Raw genomic sequence first — 21,458 nt, 5'->3', positions numbered from 1 at the left:
CATAGTGAAAAATGTACTATTTTATGATTTCACAATACTTGTGATTTTCTTTCTTTTTTTTAAGATTTTATTTATTCATTTGACAGCACAAGCAGGGGGAGTGTCAGAGGGAGAGGGAGAAGCAGGCTCTCCACTGAGCAGGGAGCCTGGCTTGGGGTTCCAACCCAGGACCCCAGGATCATGACCTGAGCTAAAGACAGATGCTTGACCAACAGAGCCACCCAGATGCCCCTGCTTGCAATTTTCAAAGTACTTTCTCCACTCTGAGTGAAGTGGCCACATTTTCAGCTGAGAATGAGGGGATTATTGTTTACCTCTCTCACTAGTATTTAGTAGCAATAATCTTTTAATATTGTCTTGTTTTTCTTTTCCTAGGATTGAGTAGACTCTATCTATCCTAAGTCTATTTTAACTTTTCTAGAGCTTGCTCTTGGCTTCTGATTCCCCTACTGAGCTTTTCTAAGTATCAGAATGCTCAAAGCCAAGGTGTGGCTATTTTTTTTCCTTTTTACTTTACCATTTCTGACACCAAATATGTGGGTGCTCCCTGCCCCCCACAACACACACACCAACTAATGCTTCAACTCTGGACACCAACTGAGTGTCCTCCCATTCAGTTCACCTGACACCACCTGGAGATAACACAGACCCCACGTTTTAGGGCTCAGGGGCACCCCCACTTCAGACACCAGTCCCAGGGTGTCCACTGTATTCTGACCAACTCGCTATAAATCCAAGGGAGGTTCCCACAACCCTCTCCTTAGGTATGATAATTTGCTCGAATGGCTCACAGAACCCAAGACACTTTACATGTTATTATTGGTTTTTTGTAAAGGATATACCTCAGAAACAGCCAGTTGGATGAGATGTGCAGAGTGAGGTAAGGGAGGAGGAGGAAGAGGAAGGGCTGGGAGCTTCCATGCCCCTCTTTGGGTGAGCCACCCTCCCTGTACCTCCATGGGTTTGCCAAACCTAGAGGCTCTCCAAAGCTCATCACTTAGGAGGTTTTCATGGAGGTTCTGTTAAGTAAGCATGATCAATCAAGTCATTGGTCATTGGTGACTAGCTCTGTCACCAGGTCCTATTCCTTCCCAGGGCCAGGGATGGGGGTGAAAGGTACAGCCCTCCTCTAATGTGGTTGGTTTCTCTGATGACTAGCCCTTATCCTGAAGCTGCCTGGAGGCCCACCAAGACTCACCTGCTTTATCATAAACTCGGAATGATTGCAAGGGGCTCGTTATAAATAGCAAAAGATGTTCCTATTAGCTCTCTCACTCAGGGAATTTCAAGGTTTTAGAAATTATCAGGAGCCAGGACAAAGGCCAAATATTCACTTCTTATGGCACACAAGGCTAAACTAAATGCCAACATGTCAGTTTTTCCTGGGCCAAAAAAATACTAGTAACTTGACTCTTGTGCCAAAAAATATACAAATATCTATGTAAATATGAAGAGTAAATAACTATTTTTAAAAAAGAAGCTAAGTAGAAATGTAATCTTCCGGTCAAATACAATCCTTCTACACTGTTTGACATCTTATGAATAAGTGATCTAGATATTTTACCTATATGTTTCAAGTCTTTACTGAACCTCTCTAAAAAAAATTTATTTTTAATAACTAGAGATAAAGTATACCAGTTTCTTCCTTTTTTATTTCATTCACATATATATATAAGAATTCTTAAACACTACATTATGGCTAATTAGTCTGTAAAATTTAATCTTGGAGCACAGTAGTGAGAGGACGTGAGATTCAGCTGGCAGGTTCCCCCTTTCCCTGGCAGTGTGTGTCTGGACATGGGATCTTTCTGAACCTGAGCCAGCCTGCTTCCAAAATCCTTACACTGCCCACATCATTGAGTCATCATGACAAATAAATGGAATAAACATATACAATCTTATTAAATGTAAATATTGTTCCTCAAAGTTACTATTTCCATTTTATTAGTAGTAACTCTATTTACTATATTAATATTTGCTTTTCCCTGTGTCCCTGACACTGAAATGGAGGAGGAAGAGAAAAAAAATCCCAAGAAATGGATTCATATCACCCTTTGCTACTCTAATGTGGGGGATTTTTACTCATGTTTATTAAGGAGCAAGCCCAACTATTTTATAAAAATTCGTATTCAAAAATTATTTTCTTAGTAGAAATGACTTTTAGAATGTCTGCTTTGGAGACGAGAGCTTCACGTGGGTAAATAAAAAATGGCAGTGCTATTTTCAAAGGCACCAAAATGCACCAGTAGAATCAGTACAGCAGGTGACAGAGGGAAATGTGTGTGTGGCAGGAGCGGATAGTAATGCCAGGTCTCTAATATTTCGGAATGTGTCTCACTCACATCATGGTCCACTGTGGGTATGCCTGGTTGAGGACCCCACGATGGTCATTCAGGGACCCAGGCTGCTTTCATCTGCTCTTTGGTCCTTGGATTCCCATCCAGTCAGCTAAGAGGGTGACGTGACGTGATCAGGGTCACACCCAGGTTTGATGGCCAGGTCTGAAAGTGACACCATTAGCCAGAGCTTGGCAGAGTGGCTGCCTGCCTGCATGTGAACCCAACAGACACATTCTAACTATGACGCCCAGCAGGCAGGTGTAGCAGGAGTGCCCACCCAGTCTTCCTACCCCTCTGCTGCCAGCTAGCTACTGGAGTAACCATAGGGAAAAAGTATTCCCTAAAGGAAGATGCATCTGCATTGAAGAATGAAAGAATATTGGAGTGAGATTCAGGAAACCTGCCCAGTTCTAGTTCTGATGGCCACTAACTAGACTCCTCTCCACTGGAAGGAGTTTTACAGACTATTGACTCATTGTTCAAGGGAATATGAAGCTCAGGGCAAGTAATTCATCTGCCTACAATCATCCTCTGAATTACAATTACATATCATACAGTGGCTTTGCTCTACACGGTCTGTCAGCGTTACTATGCCACAGTTTCTGGCATGGCCCTACACAACTTGGCCCCAGTGATGAAACAAACCAACTGTAATGAAAACATTAAATTCTGGGTAATCAGCTGTCTCCCATTTGCTTCAAATCATGATATCACCAAGCTAGGAGTTTCCATGTCATCTTGTCCGGTTCCTCATCAAGGACTTAAAGATCTCTAGGCAGCCAGAGTAGTTGACCATTCTGCCTCTAGCGACCTCTCAGAAGCAGGCATTTCCTAGAAGCTCCAGTAGTTAGCTTATTATTTTTTATATGTTGCTGAAATCTGCCTTTATAATTATAACCTGGCCATCTTGTTCTTATATCTGGTGTGACGCATGTCTTTTAAGTAGACTTAACAGACTTACAGATATATGTGGGTTATTAATATGTCTTTCCTTCACCAATTTAAATGTCCTCAGCTTTTTTTTGTTGTTCCTCATATGACACTATCTGTAGTACATTTATGTTTTTGTTACTCTTTTCTGAATAAGCTGCAGGATCATATCACCTCCTTCCTTCTAACCACTACACTTCTATTTATTCATCCACAGATAGTATTCACAAAAAAAACAAAACAAAACAACAAAAAAAACTAATTCCAGTAGAGTTAACATACAGTATTATGTTTCAGGTGTACAGTATAGTGATTCAGCAGTTCTATACATTACATTACTTAGGGCCCATCGTGATAAATGTACTCTTAATCCCCTTCACCTGTTTCCCTCATCCTGCCATCCACCTCTCTCTGGGAACCATCAGTTTGTTCTCCATAGTTAAGAGTCTGTTTTTTGGTTTGTCTCTTTTTGTTCTTTGTTCATTTGTGTTGTTTCTTAAATTCTACATATGGGTGAAATCATATGGTATTTGTCTTCTTGGACTGACTTGTTTCGCTTACACCAGTACACTCTAGCTCCATCCATGTCATTGCAAATGGCACAATTTCATTCTTTTTAATGGCTGAGTAATATCCCATTCCTGTCTGTCCATCAGTGAACACTTGGGTTGTTTACGTATCTTGGCTATTGTAAATAATGCTGGTATATACATAGGGGTGCATACATCTTTTTGAATTGGACAAAAACCAATTCATTTTCTTTGGACAAAAACCCAATAATGGAATTACTGGATTATGTGGTAATTTTTTTTTTTTACTTCTTGAGGAACCTCCATACTATTTGCCACAGTGGCTGTACCAGTTTGCATTCCCACCAACAGCACACAAGAGTTCCTTTTTCCCCCACATCCTTGTCAACACTTGTTGCTTCTTGTGTTTCTGATTTTTAACTATTCTGACAAGTGTAAGGTGATAACCTGGTTTTGATTTTTATTTCCCTGATGATGAGTGATGTTGAGAATCTTCTCATGTGTCTGCTGGCCATTTGAATATCTTCTTGGGAGACATGTCTCTTCTTCTAGATTGTTTGTTTTTTTCTGTGTTGACTTGTAGAAGTTTTTTTTTTTTTAATCTATTTTGGATATTAAACCTTTATCAGATTTGTCATTTGCAAATATCTTCTCTCATTCCGTAGGTTGCCTTTTAGTTTTGTTGATTGTTTCCTTTGCTGTGCAGAAGCTTTCTGTTTTGATGCTTTTGTTTCTCATGCCTCAGAAGTCATATCTAGAAAAATGCTATCACCAATGTCATAGAAATTGTTGTCTTTCCTCTCTTTTAGGATTTTTATGGTTTCAAGTCTCACATTTAGGTCCTTGATACATTTTGAGTTTACTTGTATGTGTGGTGTAAGAAAATGGTCCAGTTTCATTCTTTTGCACGTAGCTGTCCAGTTTTCCCAAAATTTGTTGAAGAGACTTTTTTTTTTCCCATTGCATATTTTTACCTCCTTTGTTGAAGATTAATTGACCATAGAATCATGGGTTTATTTCTGGCTCTCTATTCTGTTTCAGTGATCTATGTATCTGTTTTTATGCCAGTACCATGCTGTTTTGAGGACTATAGCTTTAAAGTGTATCTTGAAATCTGGGAAAGTGATATCTCCAGTTTTGTTCTTCTTTCTGAAGATTGCTTTGGCTACAAGGGGTCTTTTCTGGTTTCATACAAATTTGGGGATTATTTATTCTCATTCTGTGAAAAATGATACTGGTATTTTGATAGGAATTGCATTAAATATGTAGATTGCTTTGGGTAGTATAGACATTTTAAAAATATTTGTTTCTCCGGTCCATGAGCATGGAATATCTTTCCATTTGTTTGTATGATCTCCAGTTTCTTTAACCAGTGTTAAATAGTTTTCAGAGTATAGATCTTTCACCTCCTTGGTTAAGTTTATTCCTAGGTATTTTATTCTTTTCATTGCAATTATAAACAGAACTATTTTCTTAATTTCTCTTTTTTGCTGCTTTATTATTAGAGTATAGAAATGAAATGCTTTTCTGTCTATTGATTTTGTATCCTGTGACGTTACTGAATTCATTTATCAATACTAGTAGTTTCTGGTGGTATCTTTAGGGTTTTTTCTATATGTAGTATCATGTTAGTGAAAGTTTTACTTCTTTTCCAATTTGGATGCTATTTATTTCTTTCTCTTGCCTGATTGCTATGGCTAGGTCTTCCAGTACTATGTTGAGTAAAAGTGGTAAGAGTGGATATATTCACTTTTTAATACCTGTATCATCTGGGTGGTCTTGGTCTTGGTATTGGTCTTACCCTCAGGCAAGGCCTATAATCTTCTGTATTTATAATCATATTTTAGACAGAGAATAGACAGAGAATAAGGGGTTACATCCATCAGGATATTTGAACTTACCCCTGAATCCTAGTATACTTGTTACATGTCACTGTCCAGAAATGAGCCGTATTTCCAGCCCCAGGTACAAGAGCATCTGAGAAGATAATGTGTTTCACTTGGTCAGATGGATACTCCAACTAAGTCAGAGTTTGATACAGAGACTGGGTAGGCATGTAGCAGTTTCTGCTGTTACTCAGTTAAAGTTTTCTTCCTAGTTTGCTAATCTTTTTCTCAGTGAATAGTGATTTAATTTGATTTTTTTTCTTCAGCATTTCTAGAAATTGATCATTTATTTTTCTCTTCTGTCTTGCTATTGTGGTGAATCACAATAACAGACCTTTCTAATGGTATACCTTCTTGATAATACTCATGATACTCTTACTTTTTAAAAATTGTGGTATAATTAACATACAGTGTTGTATTAGGTTCTGGTGTATATGTTTACTTTGTTTTAATATACTGCTAGGCTTTGTCTGCCATATTTTATTGGAATTTTAAAGATTTTATTTATTTATTTGAGAGAGAGTGAGAGGGAGCACCAGCATGGGGAGGAGCAGAGCCAGAAAGAGAAGTAGACTCCCCCTGAGCAGGGAGCCCAACATAGGGCTCAATCCTGGGACCCTGAGATCATGACCTGAGATGAAGGCAGACACTTCACGGACAGAGCCACCTGGGCACCCCAGGGTTTTTGTTTTATTGTCTTAATTCTTGTGCATATATAATAGTTTTTCTTATTCTTGTCTAGACTATCTATCTACTTTGGGTTTCAAAGTTATACTATTCTCATAAAATTAGTTTGGCAGCTCTCATTTCCTCTTCTCTGGACTAGTTTGTATATAATAGAGATTGTCTGTTCTTCTCCAGGGAAGCCCTCTGGGCCTGATGTGTTGTAAGTGCAGGTGAGGCTGATTTGTAGATTCCTCTTCTAGGGATTTGATTTCTTTTATTACGGATCTAATCAGACTACCTAGTTCTTCTTGAGACCATTTTGGCCCTCAATATTTTTCTAGGATATCATCCACTTCGTCTCATTGTTCCTTTAGTTGTTTATAGAATTCCTCTAACTTTTTAATCTCCTGAACCATAGCTATGTCCCATTTTTTCCATTTCTGATCGATTTTAATGCCTCTCTCCTAATTTTAGAAGATTGTTTCCTTTATTAGTCCTTTTTTTTTTTAAGAGCTAGGGTTTAGTTTTCTTGCTCCTCTCAAATTCATTAATTTTTGTCTAATCTTTTTATTATATTGCTTTCATTTTATGTCCTTTGGGTTCTTTATTTCCTAACTTGATTGCTAAGCTCTCACTTCTCTATGATTCTTACTGTGTATGCGTGTAAGATTGCATGATTATTCAGCTCACTAATTAGCACTCTCTGGGTGTATGTGTTCAGAGTTACCAATAAAATACTAATCGTCCTTCCTTCCTGCCAATCTCTCTCCCTCCAGCCTGTGGAGACGTTATGAGAGATTTGGCAGCTGCTTTGTCAGAATCCAGGTGCACCACACACTGTGTTTCCTTTGCGCATTCATCTTCATCACCCTGACGGAGGATGGTTTGAATTGTCATTAGCCTCCATAATCACTGGCTTATCTTCTAGGCATTCACAAATTATCCTTTTAGCATGTTTTCATACACCAGAGGGGCCGAGTCTACCTTCTTGATTTCTTAGAAATCCAACAACAGCCATTCTGATGCCCTATTTTATTTGCAGGAGCCGTTCTGTGCATGCAGATGGAGTCTGTTCCAGCCAGCTTAGGGATGAGATTTCTGCTTTCTCTTTCAAATAACGATGCCACACTTTTTAGTCTGAAATGTATGCTTCTTGATAGAAAGACCACAGTCAGATGGGACTCGGAGAACTTCTGATGTCTCTATGTCCTTTCCTTTCCTTTTGCTAGAAATTGAGCCCAAATAGCATGTGTATTTACCCTTGAACTGTTCTGACAAACTGTGTTTCATTTCTGTGTTTGGTTTTTCTGCTGCTCTTTGTACAAGCTGCTGACACCTCCACTTCCTGTTCTAACAGATGCATTTCAAACCACATCTCATTGAAGATTTCCTGGTGACCTGGACTTGACGTCACCTCTCTGTGCCCAGTGTCTTCATTTCTAAGAGGACAGGCTTGGACTGGGGGCTTTGCCTCAAGCTCCGTTGAGCCCTGAAAACTGGCCCATCCTGCGAAAGCAGATGGCTTTGCAGGGCCCTGTGTGCCTCCATCTCTGAAACCTGCTGACGTTCTCCCTGACCCCCAAAGGCTTTTTGTGTTAGCTCAGAATTCCATCTCGAAACAAAGGAAAAGGCTTACAGGAGAAATTTATGGTAGTCAAAAGTAATTTTTTTTTCTCAAAATGGGAGGGAGAATTTGAAAGGGGGCCTCGAAAGGGAAGCATGAGTGTGCTGGAAGAAGCCCCGTGTTAGCCCCTCTTCATCCATTGGTCAGGGTGTCCCCCACCGTCTGAGCCCCCGTTTGATCTGTGACTAGCCAAAAACTAAGTCAAAACTGTCCTTCCTTTTCAGCGTAAAGAGTAGATGTGAAGATGAAATCATAATGTGCAAGACACTCCTATAAACTACCAGGCATTACACAAACACCAGGAGCCATGATTACTGTAGAGACCCCATTCTCCGTTCTTTTACAAAAGGAGAAATGCTAACACAAGCAAGTTCTGTGTTACTGTATCTTTTGTGATAGAAGTTACTCAGAGAGCTGCTTTCTCCCCATAAATGAATTATAGAACTTTGCTGATTCTCTGCTCTATTTTAATACATAGGAAAACCTTGCTCCAATATAAAGCATCATTCAGATGTGAAGTATAATTGTTGTTATTCACACTTCACAGGGTTCTTTTGTCTTTATCTGCTATCTGCTGCTCACTTTTCAGCTGTTCACAAACATGAACTCAAACACTCAATTCATTTTCATAATGGAGATTTCCCAGTGAGTGAAGTGGATGATTGCTTAAAGCAAATGATTGGCCTTATCTTTAAATTGGCGCATAAGCAGACATGGACATGAGCCAAGATCCCCCCTAGGCAACTTGACTCTTGCAAACCAAGATTACAGAAAGCCACCCCCACCTCCCCGTACCCCCCCTTGCCCCCCAGTCTGGCAAGACATTCAAACCAGATAATCTCAACCTTAGGAGAATTTGTCCTTGTGCCCTAAGGAATGAGCAAGATACCCATTCTTTCTCAAGGGCCTACAATCTGTTGGTGTGAAATATTAACTTAATACACCATTGCAGACACAAATCAGACACATTACTGAGCCCACTATGAGTTGTCCATTCAAAGAGAAATGCTAACTTGGTAAATGATTTCTGAATAACTTCTCTCCTGAGACACAAGCTTTCAAGTGTCTGCTGGATGCCTAACTTTGGGTTTCCCACAGTACCTCAAATGCTTGGCAAAAATTTGCCTCATCATTTCTTTTCCCACATCTGGTCTTTGAACTATGTTCCCTAGAACCATGCTCCCATTCACCTAGCATAGAAACTTCAACCTCCTCTGAGACAAACTCCTTTCTTTGTATTCTCATATCTCCAGTACTAAATTTGCTCCTCCAGATTAGACTAGACTATTACAGGAATCTCTCTTTTGTGTTCCTGAACAGTTTCCCCTACATAGAATCCCTGGCTTCTCTAGTATATCCTTCACGCTGCCCTAGAATCATCTGAACAAAATTCAGGTTGGGCCATGCCCCTCTTTTGTGGGCTCTCCCCTACAAAGTAAATTCCATAAGATTCAAGGCTATTCACCATAAGTCACCATATTATTGGGAAGTATTCGTTCAGCTGGAGATAACAAGTGTTACAAACTAAAAATGACTTAAGTAGAAATACCGATTTTTCTCACCTACCAAAAAATCCAGACGTCTCAGAATAAAGGACTGGCTTATTCAGCAGCAAAGCATAAGCACCCAGGTGTTTTCTGCCCTCTGCTCTGTCATCCTCCACATATTGGCTTCTGTCCTCAGGCTTGCCTTCTCTTGAACCCCATATGGCTGCTGTGGCTCAGACGTCACATCCTCCCTTAAACCATGCAGGAAAATACATTCTTTCCTCTACAGGAAAGACCTGCTCATAAGCCCCTAGCAGATTTCCTTTATATCACACTGATCAGAATTATATCATATTCCATACCCACCCATCATAGGCAAGGAAATAGAATGGTATGTGGGTTAAACAAGTAAGTATTCATACCTCAAAGTGAGGATTCTTGCCCCCCAGAAAGAAAGGAAGTGAGGGAGGGGGTTTGGTTGGAGTGGCCCCTATTAGCGTCTGCCAGCGTTTGTACTCAGCAGTTAATCCCACCCACACTACATTGGCCTCTGGCCACTGGAATTATCTCCAGTCTCAGAATCTAGCACGTGTTTCATTTTCCCTTACCGTCACCTGCAAGGGGCACTTGGCGCTTCACGGCCTGGAAGGGTGAGGGGCTTCCCACATACCCAGCAGCACCAAGCCTCCACTAGGCTTTGTATTTATAGTACACGGCCTCACTTTTGTTTCTTTCTTCTGTTGTCATGGTTGTACACAGGCTTGCCTTCCAGTACACAGGCCTTGTCCTTCCATGCCTTTATCACCATGCCTGGAATGTGATGTACCCTTGGTGGAATGAAGTTGCCTGTGAGTTACCTTTGCATGTTTGACTTGCAGGTCTGCGCTGCCAGCATAGTCCCTCAAGATGGTGAACAGAACAGTCTTATGGGAAGAGTGGATGAAGGTGTGGATGAATTTTTCACCAAGAAGGTGACCAAAATGGATTCCAAGTGAGTTCAGAGTCATTTCACTCATAATACTGCTTAATGCACATTTAAGTTTACTAAGTTGCAATTAAACTTACCGTGCCAAGACTTATTTATCTTTTTTTTATATATTACTTGGGATTTACTGTTCTGATGGCTCGCAAAACGTTAACTCAAGCCCAGCAATCTCACAGTCAACTGGGAACTCACTAGAAATGCAAATTCTCAAGCTGCTTCCCCAGACCCACTGAATCAGAAACTGGATGTGGGGCCCTGCAGTCTGTACTTTGATAAGCTACACTGAGACATGCTCAAGTTTGAGAACTATTGTACTATTCTGACATAAACCACAGAACACATCAAGGTATTTTTTTAGAGCTTTACCACTGACATCTGGGTGACTATTTCAGGGCAGTGAACTTTGACAGCTGACATGACTTAATTTCTAAGTTTTCTAAGTTCTCCTCACTAGTAATTTGGTGTATGTGGGGACCCTGTATGACTGCTAAATGGCCCAGCTTCAACAGACAGCATCAAAATGAGATTGTTTTATTTTCTTATTAAGTGGTGTTACCTTAAAAGATAATCCTTTTATGAACTTCTGTTAATAGTTATTTAACCCAGAACACTTCCAGCATTCAGCGTGATTTGTACCAAGTTATTTAATCCCCAACTAAATGCAGATCTATCCCTAAATATACTCTTAATGTGGATAAGTGTTTGTGAAGTATTCTTCACTTTGAGATACCAAATTCAGCAGTGAATTGAAACCATAGTGATAAGCCGATGGTGGAAGACTGGGCAGGCTGGGCTCAGGTAGGAAAGAAACTGGTCCATTCTGTAGATTGATGTGCCTTATCTTGCCTCGGCAGGATGGTGAGATAGAAGTAAGTGAGGTTGTTATATCCATAACAGTATAACTGACTGCACGTTAGGAGCTTCAGGACCCAATTATTTGTCTTCTTTGACACTGGCCTTGAAGCTTGGCATTCTAGGGAAGAGTCTATGCTCCCATTCTTCAAGAACCAGCCTCAATGTCATTTATTCTTTGAAGCTGTCTTGTGACTGCCCCTTCCCCACCTCACCCCCAATTAATTGCTCTTTCTCTGCTGCTGACTCAAAGCTTTTTTTTTTTTTCATCTTCTCCCATCTGTTAGAGCACACATAATCCTTTGAGCATTTCTTCCCATTTTGTGTGGTATGAGGAATGGACGGATGTGTCCTCAGTGTAAAAGATTCAAGCAGTCACCACATGCCAGCATAACCAGAGCAAAATGGGAAAGTCCCTTTTATTGATCTGCTCTCCAATCATTTTCCCCCTGAGAATGTTTGTACTTCAGAAGCAACCCCCAGGTCTTACTGTTCGTTATAACTTGAGTGTCTGGCCCAGATTGTAATATATAGTCTGCCTTTAGTCACAATTGCTTGAATGAATTGAGACAGTCTTGGCCTATATCCCTACAAACTTCAGACACCGTTGCAGGCTCGCCTCCTCCTAAACATCAGAAGTTGGTATGTTAGTGGAGAGGTGTATGCACATCTGATCTGAACCATTTATACCTGCCTCCGTGTGATTTCCTGCATCCTTATGATGCCTTTTTCTGTAACAGGCTCTGGAGGAAAGTTAGGCAAATTTTAGAAGGTATAAAATCTACTTTTTGCAAATATACTGCTCTGGGAGTATGTTCAAAGCACAAAGAGAAGTAGAAATAAATTTTTATCAAATAATGATGGAATCTACCAGAAGTTCATTTTTTCATTTCATTTTGTTATATAAAAACAGACTGTCAGTTTGATATGTAAAAGGCTAGGCATGGGTAAAATCTGCAGGTAGTATGAAGAATGTTTGACAATCAAACTTATAAATGCTTGTAGTTTAAAATGCCAGATGTTCTACAAAGACAAAAAAACAAATTCCATTGTTTCTTTCTCTACTACCTATTCCCCAGAGGCACTTAATTTCTATGCCCTTAGCTGTTTATTTGTGCTTCCATATTCTTTAATAACATTCTTTGCTCTTTCCTGTTTTTCAGATTTAAAAAGCAAGCATGACTTAACTTCTCACTGTAAGGATGATAATTTGGCTCTGATACACTGTGACCCTGCTGCTAACCACCCCCACCCCTCACCACACACACACACTCTTTTCCTTGTGAATATTCATGACTGAGTTATATTATCTTTGGGTTTGCTCTCCTTTACAGTATTTTATGTTCACTGTAGTTAATAATCATCTCCTTTACATATGCTTACTTTTGCATATTCCTGTCCACTGCCATGTCCCATACATCTGCAAGAAAAGTATTAATCTCCTCTCCACGTGTTCAGGTATCTTCTGTTTCATCTCCTGGAACACATCCCTCATGGCTGCCTGACCTACCTGACCCATGTGGCATCTGGGCCCAGTTCCCTGCTATGGCCCTGCCACCTCCTGTCTCTGTCTGCTGGAGGCTTCCTTGTGCTGCATACCTGTGTCCTTTTTCTGCTCCCTTTGGCCTATGTCTTCTCCTTCCTTCTTTGATTCCCCTGTTTTGGCAGATGACCTCCTCTAGTTGCTTCCTGAGAAGGGCAGCTTGAGAGGGGTATTTTGGAGACTCGCAGATATGTCTTTCATTTTGATTAACAGTGTGACTACGTATGGAATCCTAGATCGAATCCATCTTAGAATCTTCAAAACGTGGTCCTATTACCTTCTAACTTCTATTGTTGCTATAAGAATCTGTCTGTCAGGGAGCAATATTTTCCAGTCCCCTTCAAGGTTCTTCTGGCTGGACTTAGAATCAAATTGACATGAGAAAGAGTAACAGGATAGAATAACATATAATTGTGTACGTACAGGAAGCCACTCAGACATGAAATTCTAAAGACCGTCAGGCAGAATGAGGCATATATGTGATTCTGAACTAAGAAGGGAGCCACAGTCTGGGACTCCAAAGGGAAAGAATGCAATTCTCAGGAAGAGTAAATGTTCAGGAAGCACGTCTGCAGGGTCACTTAGGTAGTGGGACATGGAGGACCTTGACCCAATAGGCCTTGCTAGCCTCTTCCCCATCCACCACCCCTAGCTCATAGTGTAATGTAGTTCTCTATGCTGACAACTCTCTTCCTGGAGCAGGTCCTCTAGCTAAATTCTTTCAGGCAGTCAAGGAGGAGGTAAGGAGCTTTTCTGGAATCTGTCAGGTTTTGATGACATTTTGACTCAAAATAATCTCCATGCCAAAGCAGCCCATCTCGAGGCAGCCTGGCCTTGGCCAATACAAATCCAAAGTCCTCATGAGCCCTGATCCTTTGTTACATATTTTTGTTTTTCGTCTTTTCTGGAAACATTGAGGATTTTCTCTTTGTTCCCAGAAATGTATGATGATTGACTCTGGGTAGGTTTTGTTTTGTTTTGTTTTGTTTTGTTTTGTTTTGTTTTGTTTTGTTTGAACCCATTTGCTAGGCACTCATGAGCCATTTCAATCTGAAAATTCATATCCTTTGGTTCTGGAATTTTTCTTGAATTTTTTTTTCATAATTTCTTCCCTTTTTTCTCTGTATTCTTTTTTAAAAAACATCCATTATTCAAATTATGTGTTTTCTCTATTAATACACTAATTTTTGTTTTATTTTATTTTGATCTTTTCTCTTTCATTTTCTCATTCCTTCTATTACCCGACCCCCTATGCCTCACTGTCTGGGAGATTTCTCCAGCTGTATCTTCCAACCTTGAGTGTTACACTCCCACTATCACATTTTCCTGTTACGCATATCTGATGGCACAACAGGTTTTTTTTTTTTTCCCCTCTTTTATTTGAAATGAAATAGGACATAAGTGAGCTATTGGAAGTTGATGTCTTAGAAGCATTGAGGCTCTAAGGGGATGCCTGGTGGCCAGCTGTGGGGAAGGTCTGAGGCCTGTCCTGGCAGCAGTCCATGAGAAGCTGGATCACACCAGACAGGCCCAAGATGGCAGGGCCATGATAGGAAACCCCTGAGCAAGTTAAGAAGAAAAGGTGGGAAACTCTGCTTCCCTGTGCCAAATTATGAATTCTACTCTCTTGTTAACTGCACATATAAAGTAGAACCCCAAACACCTGCATACACCACAGCTGGCTCTCTCTTAACCTTATCTACTTTCAAATCTCAAGAGTGTACTTAGTTTTGTTTTTTAAAGACTTTATTTTTAAGTAACCTTTCCATCCAATGTGGGGCTTGAACTCATAACCCTGAGATCAAGAATTGCCTGCTCCATCAATTGAGCCAGCCAGGCACCCTCAAGAGTATACTTTTGGTTTAATAAACTTTCCTGCTTATGTCGTTTATCCACTGTGTTGTGTGTCTGTCCTTGAATCTTTTCTCATTCAGCGACTTCTTTGGGATGGGCTGGGTCAAGGGTGCAGGGACCCTCCAGTTCACCTGGCAACAAGTAGGGCTTATTGACTGATGGACTTCACTATAGGGTCCCCTTCTTTTTTTTTTTTTTTAATTTTTATTTATTTATGATAGTCACACACACACACACACACACACACACAGAGAGAGAGAGAGAAAGAGAGAGAGAGGCAGAGACATAGGCAGAGGGAGAAGCAGGCTCCATGCACCGGGAGCCCGACGTGGGATTTGATCCCGGGTCTCCAGGATCGCGCCCTGGGCCAAAGGCAGGCGCCAAACCGCTGTGCCACCCAGGGATCCCTATAGGGTCCCCTTCTTGGACCATTTGGTTGGGCGAGGGTCTCCCTGATTATCAGAGTCTTTGGGTCATTTCTCTTGAGCTTGTTGGGAAATTTGAACTCCTTGGAGGGCTGAAACCTGGCTGTCCCCTTTTGGGATCCATAATGAGAGAAAGAGGCTGTGAGTATCACTGCCCCAATACGCAGGCTTTCTTGTGATTGTAGGGGAGGAAAGATCATGTTCTCTCTACCCTTCTAGGTTCCTGGCTGAGACACTCCTATAATAAAAGATTAACAGGAGAAAGACAGAAGTTCAAGAACATGGACACCTCCTATATGCATGGGAGAGACTTAGAAAAACTGAGTAGTTCCCGCAAAATGGCTCAAGCCACCACCTGAAATACCATTTTCAGTTAAAGACAAAAGAAAGATGTTGGGTTAGGGGACAGGGAACAAGTGTGGGAAGATTACCAGAAAAAGGCCCATAAACAGGGTAAGGTGGTTATGCACATTTAGGGCCATACCTTCTCCATTGATAAGTTTCCAGAAATGCAGTTATCTTCCTTCCCTTCCTGCTGCTGAGAGGAACACACCCTTATGAATGGAGATTTCTCTTATAAACATCTCTTCCAAAACAGCAACTTCTGTTCTCAGAGTTTCTCTGGTGTCTGCCACTTCTTAATTAGCCAAAAATAATCCTTAGGACAAAGAGGTCTACTGTGAGGTGCCACGGTCAGCAGCCCTCCCCCTGAACCTCCCTGTGTTCAGGATGGCACACGTTGCTCAGCTGTCCTGCTGCCCCTCGCCCTCCCTAAAGGGTGTGAAGGGGCAGTTTTGGTCTCTGGTTTGGGGAGAGGATCTGACAGTTTAGTGAATGGGCTCTTGGCTCTCTCCCTGTCTGGAGCCCCCCTTCACTTCTGTTTCCAGGGGTGCCTGGAGCTCCGTGCAAACCCATGCTTCTCGCCTCTCTTACCAGCGCTTCAGGGGACAGCTTTCCCATGTCCATTAAGTCTGTTTTCACTCTCAGTTCTCTAGGCTTCCAGACTTGGCTGTTTTTGCCTTTCTTTCCCTCTGGGGCTTTTGCCTTAGTTTTTTCTTTAAACCTTTGGCCGTGATGTCACCGGGGACACAGAGGACCTAATGGGGTTTGTGTCTGCCAGTTCTAAGTGAAAGGAACCAATGAGACCTAATTGGCCCCTTGAGTTGCTCTTTCCCTGCCCATTCCCCCATTCCTGAATATTCTCTTTCATACAGAATGAAGAGCTCACCCTCTCTGTTACCCTTTTCAGTGGTATTATATTTAAGCAAGGACCCACATTCTTGTTTGAGTCTAGCACTAAGGGTGGAATTTCAGATGTGATTTTAGTGATGATGCAAGGACTTCAGGTGACACTGGGGAAACCTGGCCCTTATCAATGCAGTCAAATTAAATTAGGCCATCCCTCACTTGTGTCTTTGAGGAGCCAGCTTTACTAGAAGCTCTTACAAGTGGAGAGGCAACTGACTAGAACATTTAGATACAAAAATACCTCATCTCTGCCCCCCAGGCCCACCACCTACACCTTCAGGTTCCCATTCCTGATTGGTGGTTCCTCCATCTCCTGACCTGTGACTATAACATTCCACACTATTTACCAAGCGCAATAGCTCAAATTAAAAATTTTTTAAAGATTTTATTTGACACAGAGAGAGAGAAAGTACAAGCAGGGGGAACAGCAGGAAGAAGAAGAAGCAGACTCCCCACTGAAAAGGGAGCCCTATAGGGGGCTTGATCCCAGGACCCTGAGACCATGACCTAAGCCAAAGGCAGATGCATAACCGACTGAGCCACCCAGGCACCCCTCAAATGAAAATTTTTACTGCTTCAGAATGGCTGCTAGATAAGCAGCAATCTCCCTATTTGTATTTTGACTGATTCTTGCAAGAACTATAATTACAGGAAACCCCACAGTATTTGTTCTTTTGAATCACAGGAGATCCTCAGCAAGAGGATCAGAGTCCCATGAGCTTGGTGAAGGAGGAGATGAAAAGAAGAAGCGAGACTCTCGGAAGAGTGGCTTTCTCAACTTAATCAAATCTCGATCCAAATCTGAGCGGCCACCGACGGTCTTGATGACAGACGAGCCGTCCTCGCCCAAAGGGGCTATGAGAAGTCCAGCCCTGGACATGCCCAGGAAGGACGCAAAGCCAGTGGAGCACAACAGCAGTTCGGAGCGGGTGGAAGAGATAAAAACGCCCGACTCCCTGGAGGAAGGCCAAGAGGAGGATGTGGGCAAGATGGAGCGGAGTGACAGCAAGAGCAGCCCACAGGCCGGGCGCAGGTATGGGGTGCAGGTGATGGGCAGCGGTCTGCTGGCAGAGATGAAGGCCAAGCAGGAGAGAAGAGCGGCCAGTGCACACAAGGTGAGGGGGGGCCCCTCCTGACCTGATTGTCTTTGTGGCTCTGCCCCCTCTCAGTTTTTACCGGCGAGAGATGAGCAGAAGTAGCCCATACAGTTAAATAAAAATCCGAAACCAAAGCCTTTTCCCAAAAGAACCCAGAGCATGAGCTACAGAGGCATGTCTGGGTTTTCCCTCTGTCACGGAGGCCCGCTCCTCTGAGAGCCACAGGGCTTGATGATAAGTCACTGACTGAGAGAGGCTGCTGGCCTTTGTCTACCTGTGCAGGTCAGGAGCCTGGGACGGGTGTTGTGGGGAAATGCTCAGATCTGGGGAGAAGACAGAGTCTGTTGCATCCAAACTGAGACCTAAGGGTGACCAGAGATAGAGCTGCCAGAGGCAAATAAGAATACTGAAACCATGGGGGCTCCTGGCTAGCAAAGACTCTTGATCTCAGGGCTGTGAGTTCAAGCCCCATGGCTAGTGTAGAGAATACTTAAAAATAAAAATCTTAAAAAAAAAAATACTGGAACCAGATTCTTTTTTTTTTTAAAGATTTTATTTATTTATTAGAGAAAGAGCATGAGCGGAGTGGGGGTGCAGTGCCGTGGGAGAGAGAGAAGCAGACTCCCCACCAAGCTGGGAGCTACACAGGGCTCCATCCCAGGACCCTGAGATCATGACCTGAGCCAAAGGCAGACACTTCACCAACTGAGCTATCCAGCCCAGGTGCCCCTGAAACCAACATTCTAATTATATATAAGTAGATCTGCCTTTCAGTTTTTTCATAATTCTCTTTTCTAAACCTAAAAATTCCTTGCCAGATTTGAAAGTCAAAAGGAAAGAAAGTCAAGGTATTCTGTTAGAATTAATGGAATACTTGATCATTGAGATATATTGTAGACTGCTATGAAGAAAAATTTGATCATTTAAAATTTGTCCTATTCTCTCCAAATCTGACTAAATTCATCATTTATTCTTTGAACATCTTTTAAAATAGACGTTGTGGGTTTTTTCCTTCCCCCTATTATCTCTCCTTTCTCCTGGCAGCTACTTGAAAGATCATAGCTTCAGTGTGATCTCTAAGATCAGCATATCCATGTTAGCCCAGAGTTTGGGTTTGGTACATGAATCTGAGCTCTTTTTTGTTTATATAACTGGATTTCCCAAAGAAAGGAAGATTGCTCATCTTTATTTGAAGTATCAGAATAAAACAATGCACCCCATTGAATCCTTGATTTATTAAACTGTATTATATGCCAGGGTGTAGAGCGCTGTTTTATTTGACTTAACAGCTGATTTTTTTTTTCATTAAATCCTGCATCCCGCATGATTTTACAGCTATGCACCACATTTACCCCACCAGAATCTTAGTTATCCAGTACTTTCCTTGTGATGGATCCCTTCTTACTCAGTGACCCTTATAGAAGGTTCAGGGAAGTGCAAAGGGAGGACCGCATAACTAATTGCCCTCTGCTAATTCGCCGACACAGGCACCATGTGGCCTTCCCTAGTCAGAATTCAGAATAAACACTGCGATCATATCATTGGTGAATCACCCAAGGAAATGTTTAAATTTCAAACCATTTTATAGCATTTCTTACAACAACAAACGTGCTGTTTTCACTAACGAGCTGTTTATTTTATCACTGTTTTCACTGATGAACAGCTGCTTTTTGGTAGAAAGATGGGAAGTGCTAGAGGGTTTTTTCCATGTGCTGTGGATTTGATACATAAATTGGCTTGAAGTGACAAAATTCTTATGGCTTGGATGTCTCAGTTGTTCAAGGCTTCTAGTAATGAGCTTTTGGCGCCATCTTGTGTTTGATTAAAACAACATCAATAATAAAAATCCTTAGAGGTGGACCCTGGAGACATTGCAAGTTCAGTTTTAGATCGACACAATAAGGCAATAAAGTGAGTCAAATGAATTTCAGGGTTTCCCAGTACATAGAAAGTTATGTTCACACCATACTGTAGTCTGCTAAGTGTGCAACTGGCATTGTGTCTTAAAAAAAAAACAATGTACATACCTTAATTTTAAAATATTTTATTGATTAAAAAAAGCTAACCATCATCTGAGCTTGCTGGTGGAGGGTCTTGCCTTCATGTTGACAGCTGCTGACTGATCAAGGTGGTGATTGCTTAAAGGCAGGGGTGGCTATGGCAATTTCTTAAAATAAGACAATGAAGTCTGCCACATTGACAAATGATTATTCTGTAGCATGTGATGCTGTTTGATAGCCTGTTCCCCACAGTAGAGCTTCTCTCAAAATTGGAGTGAATCCTCTCATACTCTGCTACTACTTTATCAACTAAGTTTATGTAATAATCTAAATCCTCTGTTGTTATTCCAACAATCTTTACCACATCTTCACCAGGAGTAGATTCCATCTCAAGAAAGCACTTGGTTTGCTCATCCCTAAGAAGCAGCTCCTCATTCATTCAAGTGTGGTCATGAGATTGCAGCCATGCTAGGCCCATCTTCAGACTCTGCTTCTCATCCCAGTTCTCTTCTTATTCCCACCACATCTGCAGTGACTTCTCCATTGGCATCTTGAACACTTTCAAGTCCTCCATGAGGGTTGGAGTCAAATTCTTCCAAAGTCCTGTTCATGTTGCTATTTTGACTTTTTTGCATGGATCATGAATGTTCTGAATGGCATCTAGAATGGTGAATCCTTCCCAGAAGGTTTTCAGTTGACTTTCCCAGATCCATCAGAGGATCACCATGTATGGCAGCTTTAGCCTTACAACATGTATTTCCTAATTAATAAGACTTGAAAGTTGAAATTACTCCTTGACCTACAAGCTGCAGAATGGATATTGTGTCAGCAGGCATGAAAACAACATCTCCATCAGAGCTTTTGGGTGACCAGGTGCATTGTCAATGAGCAGTAATTTTTTAAAAGGAGGTCTCCACAATAGACCTAAAATATTCAGTAAACCATGTTCTAAACAGACGTGCTGTCATCCAGGCTTTGTTATTCCGTTTATAGAGCACAGGGAGAGTAGATCTAGCATTATTCTTAAGGGCCCTAGGATTTTTGGAATGGTGATTGAGCATTCAAATCAACAGCTGCGTTAATCCCTAACGATAGCCAGCCTATCCTTTGAAGGCAGGCATTGACTTCTTTCTAGCTATAAAAGTCCTACATGGCATCTTCTTCCAACAGAAGCCTGTATGTCTACGCTGATAATCTGTATTCTACTGTAGCCACCTTCATTAATTCTCTCAGCTAGATCTTCTGGCGAACTTGCTGCAGCTTCTCCATTAGCACCTGCTGCTTCACCTTGCATTTTTTGGTTCTGGAGCTTCTTTTCAACCTCCTGATCCACACTAGTAGCTTCAAACTTTCCTTCTGCAGATTCCTCACCTCTCTCAGCCTTCATGGAGCTTTAGAGATTCAAGGCCTGATTCTGGATGAAGCTTTGGCTTAAGGGTAGTTGTGGCTGGTTTGATCTTCTGTTTGGAATCCTCAGACTTTCTCCATATCAGCAATAAGGCTGTTTCATTTTCTTATCATTCATGCGTTCACTGGAATAACACTTAATTTCCTTCAAGAACTTTTCCTTTGCATTCACAACCTGGGTAACTGTTTGCCACAAGAGACCTGGCTTTTAGCCTTTCTCAGCTTTCAATGTGCCTTCCTCACTAAACTTTACCATCCCTAGCTTTTGATTTAAAGTGAGATGTGTAACTCTTCCTTCACCTGAACACTTAGAGGCTGTTGTCAGGTTATTATCTGGCCTGATTTCAATATTGTTGTGTCTCAGAAAATAAGAAGATCTGAGGAGAGGGAGAGAGATGGGGGAATGGCTGGTTGATGGAGCAATCAGAACATGGACAACATTTATTGATTAAGTTTACTGCCTTATGGGGCCATGGTGCATAGCACCCCAGAACAACTACAGTAGTAATATCACTGATCACAGATCACCATAACATATATAGCAATAATGGAAAAGTTTGAAATATTGTTAAGAATTACTAAAAT

At 41.4% G+C, this 21,458-nt stretch overlaps 1 protein-coding gene across 19 annotated transcripts in view; it reads left to right on the top strand.

Moving 5' to 3' along the window:
- The window catches only part of CARMIL1 (capping protein regulator and myosin 1 linker 1), a 314,309-nt gene that overhangs the window by 275,214 nt on the left and 17,637 nt on the right, over window positions 1–21,458 (top strand). For all 19 annotated transcript variants that reach the window (XR_011995658.1, XR_011995657.1, XR_011995656.1 and 16 more), the window contains 2 exons: window positions 10,341–10,453; window positions 17,055–17,484. Coding sequence is in view for 16 of the 19 variants with exons in the window: in XM_072728997.1 (XP_072585098.1) it covers window positions 10,341–10,453; window positions 17,055–17,484 (543 nt within the window). In the remaining 3 variants the exon portion in view is untranslated. The remainder of the gene's footprint in view (window positions 1–10,340; window positions 10,454–17,054; window positions 17,485–21,458) is intronic.

Source organism: Vulpes vulpes, chromosome 12 (assembly GCF_048418805.1).
Source record: "Vulpes vulpes isolate BD-2025 chromosome 12, VulVul3, whole genome shotgun sequence".
NCBI lineage: Eukaryota > Metazoa > Chordata > Mammalia > Carnivora > Canidae > Vulpes > Vulpes vulpes.
This window is presented reverse-complemented; position numbering and strand designations above follow the sequence as displayed.